Source organism: Hyla sarda, chromosome 3 (genome assembly GCF_029499605.1).
Source record: "Hyla sarda isolate aHylSar1 chromosome 3, aHylSar1.hap1, whole genome shotgun sequence".
In the NCBI taxonomy this organism is placed as follows: domain Eukaryota; kingdom Metazoa; phylum Chordata; class Amphibia; order Anura; family Hylidae; genus Hyla; species Hyla sarda.
In genome coordinates, this window is record NC_079191.1 from 311800016 (window position 1) to 311815206 (window position 15191).

Sequence of the window (15191 nt, forward strand, 5' to 3'; positions counted from 1 at the left end):
TGAAACACCAAAATACTGGTTTTTAATCGCATCACATATCAGAAAAAAAATGATTAAAAAGTGATCAAAACATCTCATCAAAACAAAAATGGTACCGATAAAAATCTACAGATCACAGTGCAAAAAATTAGTCCTCATAAATCCCTGTATACGGAAAAATAAAGAAAAAGTTACAGGGGTCAGAAAAGGACAATTTTATGCATACCAATTTTGTTAAGAAAATTTATCTTTTTTTTTTTTTTTTTAAAGAAGTACAATAATAGAAAAACGATATAAATCGGTTATTGTTTTAATCGCATTGACCTACAAAATAAGAGTGTTGGGTTTTTACTAGAGTGAAATGTTGTTTCAGTCTCCACTCTGTTTACTATAGAAATTCACAGATTTACAAGTCGGCAACATTTTCTGACCAGCTTTTTATAGGTTGAAATTTCCAGCCATTTATTCATAGTTACATAGTTAGTACGGTCGAAAAAAGACATATGTCCATCAAGTTCAACCAGGGAATTAAAGGGTAGGGGTGTGGCGCGATATTGGGGAAGGGATGGGATTTTATATTTCTTCATAAGCATTAATGTTATTTTGTTCCAGGAATGTATCTAATCCTGTTTTAAAGCTGTTAATTTTTCCTGCTGTGACCAGTTCCCGAGGTAGACCGTTCCATAAATTCACAGTTCTTATGGTAAAGAAGGCGTGTCGCCCCTTTAGACTAAACTTTTTCTTCTCCAGACGGAGGGAGTGCCCCCTCGTCCTTTGGGGGGGTTTAACCTGGAACAGTTTTTCTCCATATTTTTTGTATGGGCCATTTATATACTTATATACATTTATCATATCCCCCCTTAAACGTCTCTTCTCAAGACTAAACAATTGTAACTCCTTTAATCGCTCCTCATAGCTAAGATGTTCCATGCCCCATATTAGTTTAGTCGTGCATCTCTGCACCCTTTCCAGCTCCACAGTGTCCCTTTTATAGACAGGTGCCCAAAACTGAACAGCATATTCCAGGTGAGGCCGTACCAATGCTTTATAAAGGGGGAGTATTATGTCCCTGTCCCTTGAGTCCATGCCTCTTTTGATACATGACAATATCCTGCCGGCTTTGGAAGCAGCAGCCTGACATTGCATGCTATTCTGTAGTCTGTGATCTACAAGTACACCCAGATCCTTCTCTACCAGTGACTCTGCCAGTTTAATCCCCCCTAAGACATACGACGCATGCAGGTTATTAGTACAGGATTTTCTGTGAATTCAATAGTAAATAGATTGTGTTGTGAAACCACACCCCCTTTCAGGCCTACCACTCCCCCTTTGCAACAGACCACGCAAATTTTCCAGGTTTCACAATGCAGTGTTGGGTTTGTTAGATTTTCTTGGCACACACGGTTGCACACTGGCCCACGTACTATGCGCCAAAATAACCTGACAAAAACTAGTCTGTTTTAGCTTAGTAAATGATCGCCATTGTGTCATATTTACTAAAAAGTGCACTGCCTAAAAACCAAACCCCCCAAAAGTTGAAAAATTGCATTTTTTTTTGATAAATTTTCTTTAAGGCTAAAATGCCCCATTTTAAGGTTAAAGGGGTATTCAAGGCAAAACCTTTTTTTTATATATATATCAACTGGCTCCGGAAAGATGAACAGATTTGTAAATTACTTCTATTAAAAAATCTTAATCCTTCCAATAGTTATTAGCTTCTGAAGTTTTCTGTCTAACTGCTAAATGATGATGTCACGTCCCGGGAGCTGTGCATGATGGGAGAAAATAACCATAGGAACTGCACAGCTCCCAGGACGTGAGTCATCAGAGAGCAGTTAGACAGAAAACAACAACTCAACTTCAGAAGCTAATAACTATTGGAAGGATTAAGATTTTTTAATAGAAGTAATTTACAATTTTAATATAAAAATTTTTTGGGCCTGGAATACCCCTTTAACCCCTTAAGGACACATGACGTACTGGAACATCATGTGTCCGTTCCCGATCTATAACGCGGGGCCACGGCGGTGCCGCGCACTATTAACCCTTTAGACGCGGTGTTCAAAGTTGAACGCTGTGTCTAAAGTGAAAGTATGCCGGTTAGCTCAGTGGGCTGTTCGGGATAGCCACATCCTGAACAGTTTACAGGACAGCAGGAGGGTCCCTACCTGCCTCCTCGCTGTCCGATCGCCGAATGACTGCTCAGTGCCTGAGATCCAGGCATGAGCAGTCAAGCGGCAGACTCATCGATCACTGGTTTCCTATGAGAAACCAGTGATCAATGTAAAAGATCAGTGTGTGCAGTGTTATAGGTCCCTATGGGAGCTATAACACTGCAAAAAAAAAGTGAAAAAAAAAGTGAATAAAGATCATTTAACCCCTTCCCTATTAAAAGTTTGAATCACCCCCCTTTTCCCATAAAAAAAAAAAACACAGTGTAAATAAAAATTAAAATATATGGTATCGCCGCGTGCGGAAATGTCCGAATTATAAAAATATATTGTTAATTAAACCGCACGGTTAATGGCGTACGCGCAAAAAAATTCCAAAGTCCAAAATAGTGCATTTTTGGTCACTTTTTTTATCGTGAAAGATCAATAAGTCCTATCAATGCAAAAATGGTACCGCTAAAAACTTCAGATCACGGCGCAAAAAATGAGCCCTCATACCGCCCCATACGCGCAAAAATAAAAAAGTTATAGGGGTCAGAAGATGACAATCTTAAACATAATAATTTTCCTGCATGCAGTTATGATTTTTTCCAGAAGTACGACAAAATCAAACCTATATAAGTAGGGTATCATTTTAATTGTATGGACCTACAGAATAAAGATAAGCCCCCAAAAGTTGCAAAACAGCGGTTTTTTTTTTCATTTTTGTCTCACGATTTTTTTTTCCGTTTCGCCGTAGATTTTTGGGCAAAATGACTGACGTCATTACAAAGTAGAATTGGTGGTGCAAAAAATAAGCCATCAAACGGATTTTTAGGTGCAAAATTGAAAGAGTTATGATTTTTTTTAAAGGCAAGGAGGAAAAAACGAAAATGCAAAAACGGAAAAACCCTCGGTCCTTAAGGGGTTAAGGATGCATGGAAATTTCATTTTTGCACTTTCGTTCTTTTCTCCTTGCCTTCTAAAAATCCTAACGCTTTTAATTTTCCACCTACAAACCCATATGAGGGCTTGATTTTTGCACCACCAAATGTACTTTTATTGTGACATAACTTACAGTATTTTACCACCAAATCTACGATAAAGCAAAAAATATTTGTGGGGCGAAAAAAAAAAAAGGCCATTTTGCAACTTCTGGGGGCTTCAGTTTCTACGGAGTGCACTTTCCAGTAATAATTACATGTTATCTTTATTCTGTAGGTTAATGAAATTTAAATGATACCTAACTAATATTTTTTATTTTGTTTGAATATATTATGTAAAATATTTTATTTAATATGTTTTATTTTACTACTTTTAAAAAAAATATAACTTTTTGTGCGAAAATTAGAATGCTGAAAATTGACCTCCCCGTACCCCTATTTTTTAGTTTTCTATATAAGGGGATGTGCGAGGGCTTATTTTTTGTGCTAAGGGGTTTATGCTGGACATCGGCCCATTCGGTGATGTCTGACATTAGCCTTAATCTTGGTTGCTCATAGCAACCAGGACCCACCGGGTATGAAGAGTGCTCAGCTCCTGAGTGTGCTTCATATCGCAGGAATGTGCCGGGCCGAAAATGATCACTCTGCCGCTCAGCCTATCGCCGGCCGAGTCGGGACTTCGCTGTGGCCGGTGATTGGCTGAGTGCAGTATGACTCGCGGACCACCGGCAACCAGAAAGAGGATTGCGGTGGAAGCCGGAGCCAGTTACCGGAGGAGCGAAGGAAGGTATGTACCTTCCTATTCCGGAGTTCTCCTTTAAGGACCAGGCCAATTTAATTTTTGTATTATCGTTTTTTCCTCCTCGCCTTCTAAAAATCATAACTCTTTTATATTTTCATTCACAGACCCATATGAGAGCTTTTTTTTTTTGCATGATCAATTGTACTTTGTAATGACATCACTTATTTTACCATAAAATGTATGGCACAACCAAAAAAATATTATTTATGTGGGGAAATTGAAAAGAAAACTGCAATTTAGCAAATTTTGGAAGGTTTCGTTTTTACGCTGTACACTTCATGGTAAAAATTACATGTTTTCATTATTCTGTGGGTCAGTAAAATTAAAATGATACCCATGGTACATGCTTTTCTATTAGTGTACATTTTTTTTTTAAATCTAAAACTTTTTTAGGACAATTAGTATGTTTAAAATTGTCCAATTTTGACCACCTATAACTTTCTCCTTTTTCCGTATAGGGGCAGTTATGAGGGCTAATTTTTTTGCGCAGTGATCTGTAGTTTTTATTGGTACCACTTCTGTTTATTTCTAAAGGGGTTATCCACCATAAGGTGATTTTAGAACGTACCTGGCAGACAGTAATGGACATGCTTAGGAAGGAAGGATCTGCGCTTGTCTTGGGGCTAAATGGCATGAGATTACCATAACACTCTGGCTAGCTTTTTGTGAACTTGTATTTCCGGTTTGACTTTTCTTTTTTTGACTACAGATCCCACAATTCTAATTTCCTCCCTCCCACAAATCAGCCAACCCACCCATTGAAACAAAAGACCTGTGGTTTTCAATCAGGGTGCCTAAAGCTGTTGCATTAGTTGCAGATTGATCTCTCTCCCACCAAGCGATCACTCCACCCATTGAAGCAGACAGGCTCCCTGTAATCAGCTGACTAGTGAGTCAGGTCTCGTCCGCATTGCAGGCTGGGAAAAATCCGAGACAACAGTCCTTTTGTATGCTGTTAAAAATAAATAGTGGGGTGAAAATCACAGAAGAATTGTGAAAAAACCATCACACACAGGTACAGACACTATATTATGAACTACACTAACTTTACAGCCCCTGTAGCATAGTCAAATAAAAAATATCCTGAAATACCCCTTTAACTTTTTGATCACTTTTTATTTAATTTTTTTTTAAATAAAATGTGACAAAAAAGCAGCAGTTTTGGACTTTTTTTTTTTTTACATTCACGCTGTTTACCGTACGGGATCTTTTACATAATATTTTGATGGTACGGACATTTACGCACACGGCAATACCAAATATGATTAGGAATTTTAATTTTTTTTACCCTTTTTTGGGATAAAATAGGAAAAAGGGGCCATTTACATTTTTATTGGGGGAGGGGCTTCTTCACTTTTTTTTTTTACACTTTTATAGTCCCCATAGAGGACTATTTATTGCAATCAATAGATTGCATATACTGAACAGTGCTATGCATAGGCAAAGTACTGATCAGTATTATCTGCGATCTTCTGCTCCGGCCGCCACGTTGGATGATCAGATCCCCACGACAGCGCCGCGGGCTATCCGGTCTTTCATTTAAACGACCACATTGCCGCAGATGCTGTGATCTGTATTGATCACGGCATCTGAGGGGTTAATGGCGGACATTAGCGCGATTGCTGATGTCCGCCATTACAGGCGGGTCTCTGGCTGCTGATAGCAGCTGGGAACTGTCGTGCATGATGCGAGCACCAGTCCACATTGACTACGGTCATAAAAAAAAAAAACTTATCAAGAAACACTTCCGGGTTCCCTGGTCCCGGTTACCTAGAAGTGTTTCTTGATAAGTGTTTTTAATGACAGTAGTCTCATCACATGCATGCCTGATGAAGTGTCCTGTCCACGCTAGAAACAATATATGATCCTTCTCCAATAAATATCCTTGTTTTAAGAATATTGGATCCTGTGGTTCAGCGCCTCAAGAAGAGTCCGGTTTTCCCCTGGTTCAGTGGTTTCCACTGTCCGGTTCCAGACTAAGGCCATTCTGGTGGGATTACACAGAAGAGCTTCTGTTTTATAAATTGCTGGCTAAGATTAACACGCAATGCAACATGGCTTGCTGCAGACAGGGTGGCCTACACACATGGCAATAGTATTATCTAATGGCTGTGACTACTTTCAGCAGAACATGCTGCAAAAAATCTTTAAGAATGGTTTGAAGAACAAAGAGTTAATTGTGTTGACTTAGCTTAAAAATTTTCCAAATCTGACTCTGATCGAGCATCAGCTGGATGCGCTACATAAAATAAAAGCACTCACAGAAATTTACAGGATTTCAAGCAGTTATCCAGTGTTTTATAGATCTTTGGCTTCTTTCACACTGCCATTAGCACACGGCAGTGTGAAAGCCGTCGGGGGAGCCCAGGGAAATAGCAGGAGAAAATGACTGCTTATTGCTATTCCTGTAAAAAAAAAAAAAAAAAAATGGTGATCGGCGACCCCCATAGTAGTAAATGGGAGCCGCTGGGACCCGTAGTTGCCCATTGCTCCCTGTCACAAGAACGGCCATTAAAGTAAAGGGAAAAAAAAAAAGGAAAGAGACTTGAACGGCAGTTCTCCACGGGGAGCAACGGCAGTGTGAAAGGGGCGTTATATGGGGCTGGTATACTTACCAAGCAAGGCTTTCTCGCTGGTCCCCCACAGCTCCCGTTCAGCTTTTCTTCCTGCTTCTGAGACAAGCAATCTTTCTAGAACCTGCCAGCTTAGCCAATCATTGGCCGTAGCAGTGTTCTGTCTCAGGTAGTGAATGGCTGGGCAGGCAGGTCCTGCTATTAGTGATGGCTAGTTAAGTATAAGTTTTTTTTCTATTCCCCCCCCACCATATTAGATTTTGGAAAATGCTGAATAACCCCTTTAAAGAATCTGCTGTCAAAGTCTTAGTGCCAGATTTCACTGGATATCTTCTGAGGTCTTGTGCAGTCTGCGCCTTATTGGTTCCAAGTTGTTTTGGTGTCACAAGATGGGCATACACAATATACAAACATAAACATGATCGGTATATTAGCAACAGTACAGCATCCCACAGACTGATTAACTGAAACACAGACATATTAATACTTAGCAATAACCAAGATAAAGTAGCAGCAATGTCTTGCTCAACACTGTGAATCATATTTTCCCTGTCGTCCCTCAGCAGCACGCCCCTGTGAGCAAAATAGGACCGTGATTTTTTAATGAAAAACAAACAAAAAAGTACAAGCACCTCCCACTTGGGCTATAAAATGTCCCCCACACTGAGTATTTTTTCTGTCCTATTGTGAGCGTGGATGTGTTTGAAGCTGTCCCTTTTTTCACTTATTAATCTGTTTCTTTCTTCCCACAGAGTGCTCAGATACCTGTGCTCCATTCTCAGTCAGGCTCCGGTGTGCAGCGCCATCTTCCCAAAGTCTGGAAGCCACAGATCCGGAGCTCGCGTCGGCATTCGCGACACTTCCCGTTACATCAGTTCTTCAGCCTGTGGCCATGTGTATTCCTGTTGCAGTGTGTATTGATTTGGGGGCAGTTGCAGGGAATTTAATACAAGTTCCCTGCGTTCAGGTTTCTTCTTTTTTAGGTCCATAACCATTTTAGTTTTTATTTCCTTTTTAGTTTCTTGTTCCGTGACCGTGATTTTTCACAGGTGGTGTGCTGTCAAGAAGATTGACCCCTCCTCTCCTTCTGTTCCATCAATTCTGGAATTCTAAGAAGACAGATTTGACTAAGGCCTTTCTCCCAACTCTATCAAGGTACAGTTAGCAGCCTATCAGCATCTCTCCACAGCCGTCTCACTCAAGAGCCGGTGGTCAAATCCTTTATTAAAGCCCAGGGGTGTGGAAATAAATAAAAAAACTACTTGTCCAAGGGACTAAAGCAGAACACAATCTACTTGTCCCTCAAGAAAATCCACTTGTCCTGGTAGATAAAATAATTTCAACCAAAATAGTCTGATCCCCCCCACTAGGCCACCAGGGATGGATATAAGATCCTTTAGACACTGCTGACAGCGGTGATCTAATGGTTTAATAGCGGCCATGGTGATCGCAGCATGCCAGGCTATTAGCGGCCGGAGAGCTGTAGCTCCTCTTACGCCTGAGACAAGCCCAGAAAAGTCTAGATGTAACTTTTTGATCACCTTATAAAAAATTTCTAATATGAAGTGACCAAAAATGAGCAATTCTGGACTATTTTTTACATTTACACCGTTGCACGGTTTAATTAACATTATATTTTTATAGCCTGTACATTTCCACATGTAGCGATACCACATGTTTATTTTTGTACATTATTTTTATTTAAAGAAAATTGGAAACTTTTATTAGGAAAGGGGCTTATTCACATATATACGCACTTTTTAAAATATTTTAATCACTATTTTTCAGTCTCAATAGGGACTTATGTGTTATAGGGGGGGTTCTGCTTCTCCAGTTTATGTGGTGCATTTTGTGTCAGAAAATGCTGGAAGTTGCATTTAGTTACTAGATAACTACAACTCCCAGCATGCCCTGATACAATCTATGGTTGTGTGGGTGTTGCAGCATGTTGCACTGTATAGCAGGTTATTGTGTAACATGCTGGGAGTTGTAGTTTTGGTTTGTGTCAGCTGCAGAGCCATAGGATGTGTCAAGGAATACAGGGAATTACAGTTAGTAACTACAACACCCAGCATGCCCTGATGTAGCCTATGGCTCTGCAGCTGACCCGAACCAAAACTTCAACTCCCAGCATGTTGCACTTTATAGTTCTACAGTTTAGGATATGGTGCAACATGCTGGGCGTTGTAGTTTTGGTTCGGGCATGTTTGTGTGCATCCGTGGGGCTCTTGATTGGCGGGTGAGTATGAAGGGGGCGGGATTCTGGGGGTGCAATTTAGTGCGGGTGCCACTAAAAATAAATAAAATTAGATAGCACAACTGCCCTAATGCCCAACATGACAGTCCGCTCCTATACAAAACATTCATGCATACACATATCATACATGCACCAGCCACTGCCCCCATATCATACATACACACACCCCCGCCACTGCCCCCCACATCATACATTACATACACACATACACTCACACCATACATATACACCATACATATGAACACATCATACATACACCCACCGTTGCCCCCCCACACATCACACATTACATACACGTCACACATAGACAGACATCATACACACATCACACATAGACATCATACACATATACACTCACACCATACATATGCACACATCATACATACACCCGCCGCTGCCCACCCCACATCATACATCACATACATACACACATCACACTTAGACATTATACACACATCATACATTACATACACATCACACACAGACATCATACACACATCACACATACACTCACACCATACATATACACCATACATATGCACACATCATACATACACCTGCCACTGCCCACCCCACATCATACATCACATACATACACACATCCCACTTAGACATCATACACACATCATACATTAAATACACATCACACACAGACAGACATCATACACACATCACACATTACATACACGTCACACACAGACATTATACACACATTATACATTACATACACGTCACACACAGACATTATATACACATTATACATTACACACACATCACACATAATACATTACATACACATCACACATAGACATTATACACACATTATACATTACATACACCTCACACATAGACATTATACACACATTAGACATTACATACACCTCACACATAGACATTATACACACATTATACATTACATACACCTCACACATAGACATTATACACACATTATACATTACATACACATCACACACAGACATTATACACACATTATACATTACATACACATCACACACAGACATTATACACACATTATACATTACATACACACCACACACAGACATTATACACACATTATACATTACATACACATCACACATAGACATTATACACACATTATACATTACATACACATCACACATAGACATTAAACACATTATACATTACATACACATCACACATAGACATTATACACACATTATACATTACATACACATCACACATAGACATTATACACACATTATACATTACATACACATCACACACACAGACATTATACACACATTATACATTACATACACATCACACAGACATTATACATTACATACACATCACACAGACATTATACACACATACATTACATACACATCACACATAGACATTATACACACATTATACATTACATACACATCACACACAGACATTATACACACATTATACATTACATACACATCACACATAGACATTATACACACATTAGACATTACATACACATCACACACAGACATCACACACACATTATACATTAAATACACATCACACATAGACATTATACACACATTAGACATTACATACACATCACACACAGACATCACACACACATTATACATTAAATACACATCACACACAGACATCACACATTATACATTACATACACATCACACACAGACATCATACATTACATACATATCACACACAGACATCATACACACATCACACATACACTCACACCATACATATACACCAGTGTTTCCCAACCAGGGTGCCTCCAGCTGTAGCAAAACTACAACTCCCAGCATGCCCAGGGCATGCTGGGAGTTGTCATTTTGCAACAGCTGGAGGCACCCTGGTTGGGAAACACTGATATACACCATACACATGCACACATCATACATACACCTGCCGCTGCCCCCCCATCATACATTACATACACTCACACCATACATATACAACCACCCTTCCTGCCGCCGTCTGCCTTCTCCACCTCCTCACCTGAGCCGCCATGAGTGGACATCAGAGTTGTAGTCACCGCCGGTGTGAGGTGAGATTTCCGTCCTTCCCCTCACCCCCCCTGCTCTGTGTTTTCCCCGTGCAAACTAGCAACCTCCCCGTGGTGGATTAGGTCCGGGGGAGACAGAGCAGAGGGAGGGGGAGGGATAGAGCTGTGTGTGGGGGATGGAGCTGTGCACACAGCTGTCTACGTACTTTCTCTCACCCTGCTGTGTCTTCTGAGGTCTGTCCTCCGGGAGGGGAGATAAGGGGACTCTGCGGTCAGCTGGGGGCCACCGCCCCATCCATACACTCTGAGCGCCGATGTGAGGTGTAGACTTCCAACGGCTCCTGCGCCTCACACCGGCAGTAAATAAAAATAAGGGAGAAGTCGGTCTGTCCCTGCTAGCCCGATACAGGGCTAAATCTATGAACAATTCACCTGCCCGGCGCCCAAAACTACTTGTCCCGGGCGTCGGGCGATAGGATTTCCACATCCCTGAAGCCATTACTAGAATTCGTCCAAGATCTGTGAAACCTGTTGCTCCATGGTATTTGGCGTTAGTCATGCAACAACTTTGTGCTCAACCCTTTGTACCCTTAGAGGAAGTGGAACTTAGATTCCGCACTCTTAAACTGGTTTTGTTGTTGGCTGTTACTACTGCCAAGAGGGTTAGTTAACTTCCAGCTTTGGCTTCAGTTGAACCTTATACCACCTTCTTAGGCTGGGTTCACACTACGTTTTCTCCCATACGGGAGCGCATACGGCAGGGGGGAGCTAAAAGCTCGCGCTCCCATATGTCACCGTATGCGCTCCCGTATGTCATTCATTTCAATGAGCCGACCGGAGTGAAACGTTCGGTCCGGTCGGCTCATTTTTGCGCCGTATGCGCTTTTACAACCGGACCTAAAACTGTGGTCAACCACGGTTTTAGGTCCGGTTGTAAAAGTGCATACGGCGCAAAAATGTTTCACTCCGGTCGGCTCATTGAAATGAATGACATACGGGAGCGCATACGGTGACATACGGGAGCGCGAGCTTTTAGCTTCCCCCTGCCGTATGCGCTCCCGTATGGGAGAAAACGTAGTGTGAACCCAGCCTTACCTGGAAAGGTCCTTCTGAGATCCCTTCCATCTTTTTTGGCTAAGGTTGCCTTTTTTGCGAACATTAATCAAGTTATTTATCTTCCACAGTTTTCTCGTGAGTCTGAATCTTCTCAGAAGGACTTTGCTACCCTAGACCAGGTATGATGCTTAAAAATGTATTTGGAAAGAACTAAACCCTTTTGGAAATCTGAAAACCTTCTTATTTTACATCACGGGCCAAAGAAGGGTTCTAAAACATCGAAACCATCTATGTCTCGGTGGATTTGTGAGTGTATTAACCTATGGTTCGCTTCTGAAGGTTTGACTGCACCAGAATCCACTAGAGCAAATTCTACTAGGTCTATTTCAGCCTCTTGAGCAGAACGTAATTCTGTCCCTCTGGAGCATATCTGCCAGTATGCAACCTGGAGTACACCATTGACTTTCCTAAAACACTATAGAGTTCACACCTTCCTGTTTAGTGAAACTATTTTCGCTAAGACTATCCTGAATTCCGCAAGGCAGGAGAGCCCTCCCTAGGGGTTACACTTGCTAAATCCCCATATTGTGCTGCTTAGGGACGACAGGGAAGACTACATTTTATTGGATAATTTGTTTTCCCTTAGTCTCCTCAGCAGCATAAGCTTCCCTCCCTTTTATACTTACCTTTATTTTTAATACTTGATAATTTACTCACTGTCCTAATGTGTGGGAGACATTTTATAGCCAAAGGGGGAGGTGCTTGTACTTTTTTGTTTGTTTTTTCATAAAAAAATCCCAGTCCTATTTAGTTCACAGGGGCGGAGACACCCCATATTGTGCTGATGAGGAGACTAAGGGAAAACAAATTATCCAATAAAATTTAGTCTCATCTATGCATCTTGCATTTTAATTCACACAGCTGAAGTTTTTGCTTTGAAAAGTTTAGCCGTGTTCTGAAACACAACACAAAAGTCGCTTGTTTGCTCCCTTAAAGATTGGTATTGTCTCAGCATCCTCAGTGCCACAATTTCCCTTCCTTATCATGTATTTCTAAGTTTTGCTGGCTCACGCACTATTCCTCCAGTAGAACTCCAAGATGAACAAACAGTTTATTCATACAGGACACCGACTGCACACAAACAACATCCATGATATGCTTTTATTTAATTAAAAACCAGCGTAAGGGAAACGCTACCGGCATTAAATATCCAGGTGTCTCTTTGTTTCCTACACTTGCCACACAGAAGAAATATGATTTTCTCTTCCAGAATGTATTTACCTCTAGCCACAAGGAAGACATAGTGCATCAACACCTCTCTATCAGTAAGTGCTTTTCAATTACAAGTGAAAACTGAAATATTCTTCTTCTGCAAATGGTGCAATGCTCTGCTGCTCAGCATGACTTAAAGTCAGGCATTGATGAGTCATTAATACAATTGTTATACAACGCCTGCTCATTACTAAAATGCATTATTACTGTACTATTTTTATGCTAAGGCTTCAAACTAATATGCTGCTATTGCAAAGACAAAGCCTCCTTCTGTAGCAGTAATAATAATGTTAACAATGTATTCTAATTTGCCAAATGGCGTAACCTTTAACAATGTGCAAAGACAAAAGCCACACAGCCCTTTGTCAGGGTGACTATCTTCCAAGGTATGATGAGCTCTAATAAGTCATCTAACACAACTGACAGGTTAATAGATAAAGTTGTGTGTGTTTAAGTATATGCTGCAGGTATTAGATTATGCAGCTCTTTTAAATACTATTCTTCCATTTCTTGAATACAATATACCCTGCATTGTAAGGATGTATAGACATTGTATATACTCTATTTAACATTATTGTATATGTCTATATACTGGCCTAAAACACTATTGTTATTTGCTAATAGCTTTTTTTCCCCTGCTACGCTCCTCAGGCGTACCTCCATTTTTAATGAGTTACACAACAAAGCATTTATTTGTAGAGAAAGAAAAAAGCATCACAAGTAGTTTGCTGTGTAAATGAAAGGCTGCAAATGGAACTTTTGTCTGCTCAGTGCCTTTCTGAATACAAGATATTTTTCTATTGCTACCAACAGGACAACTGTTAATCCTGTCATTAACATCTAAATTTTCAGAGATGCAGAGTTACACAGGTATAATTCGCAGATGAATTTATATGTGTAGGAGCAAATAGGGTTCAGCAGCTTCTGAAAAAATCTGTATTTACCCAAGTAACAAATACGAGCCATGTGTCTTTGTCAGCTTAGGCTTTTACTCTCCTGAAGGGCTCATACTGCAAATCGAAAGAGCTCCGCGTTGAAGCACTAAGGTAATACTTATTTAGTTGCCCGCTTGCTAGCCCATGTTTCTCATCCCCCACTCAACCCTGTCCTTTTTATTTTCTTACAGAACTCTCACCAGTGCTGTCTCAGTGTGGATAGAAGAGAACAGACACCCATAAGGAAAAGGTGAATTGGATGACGGACCATGGCATCGGTGGGGCTACAAGTCACTGCATTTATTATAGCTTTGATGGCACTGTGTGGGTCTATTGCTGCAACTTTACTACCAAACTGGAAGGTCAATGCAGACACTGGGGCGAACATTGTTACCTCTGTCATTCAAATGCAAGGTCTGTGGATGGACTGCACATGGTACAGCACTGGTATGTTTAGCTGCACCTTAAAATATTCCATTCTCTCACTCCCTGTATATATTCAGACAGCACGAGCCACAATGGTACTGTCCTGTATACTGTCATGTTTGGGGATATTTGTCTCTGTAGCAGGAATGAAATGTACAAAGCTAGGAGGTGATCGGCAAACTAAAAGCAATACAGCTTTTGCTGGAGGAACATGCTTTTTGCTTGCTGGTATTTTCTCCATGATTTCGGTGAGCTGGTACATGAAAGAGATTATTTCCAGTTTCTTGGATCCCTTCATCCCAGAGAATAGCAAACATGAGCCAGGAGGAGCAGTGTATGTCGGCTTTATCTCTGCTGGGATGCAATTCTTAGCAGGTGCAGTCTTCTGTTCAACCTGTAGTAAGAAGCAGCAGGAAGAACGGGACTCTCCTCCGACAAAAACACCAGAGCCAGCAGCTCAGCAATTGGAAAACAGCAATGCAGGTTATAACCTGCAAGACTATGTGTAGATGGTAACGCTATTGTTCAATCTGATTATTCTAATAAGATATTTTACTGAATCATGCTTTTCTAAAAAGAAAATAGTTTTGCAATTAATAGAATGGTGCTAATATTTTACAGACAACTGTAAATCCCCAACAATAAAATGTTGTAGATGAAGTGCAGTTATGTTTTTAATTCTTTCTCATGGTTTCCTCTTACACAAAAAGGTTGTAAAACTGTATGTGTGATATATAGGATTGTGTGATTTAGGGCAGGATTTCTGAATAAAAACCTAGAAAGGCTGTTTCTGTTGGA

The 15191-nt window shown here is 40.5% G+C and overlaps 2 protein-coding genes across 9 annotated transcripts in view; one reads left to right on the top strand and one right to left on the bottom strand.

The window, feature by feature from the left end:
- The window catches only part of TFB1M (transcription factor B1, mitochondrial), a 179521-nt gene that overhangs the window by 51181 nt on the left and 113149 nt on the right, over positions 1–15191 (bottom strand). The gene's annotated exons all lie outside the window — the stretch shown is intronic.
- On the top strand, positions 7231–15053 carry CLDN20 (claudin 20). 2 transcript variants are annotated; one of them, XM_056567061.1, is made up of 6 exons: positions 7254–7358; positions 7467–7603; positions 11889–11939; positions 13031–13085; positions 14012–14078; positions 14159–15053. In XM_056567061.1, the coding sequence occupies exon 6, from the start codon at positions 14237–14239 to the stop codon at positions 14900–14902; it is 666 nt and encodes a 221-aa protein (XP_056423036.1). In that variant the 5' UTR covers positions 7254–7358; positions 7467–7603; positions 11889–11939; positions 13031–13085; positions 14012–14078; positions 14159–14236; the 3' UTR covers positions 14903–15053. The 2 variants fall into 2 exon arrangements, with proteins under 2 accessions (XP_056423037.1, XP_056423036.1); XM_056567062.1 differs by having other exon boundaries at positions 7231–7603.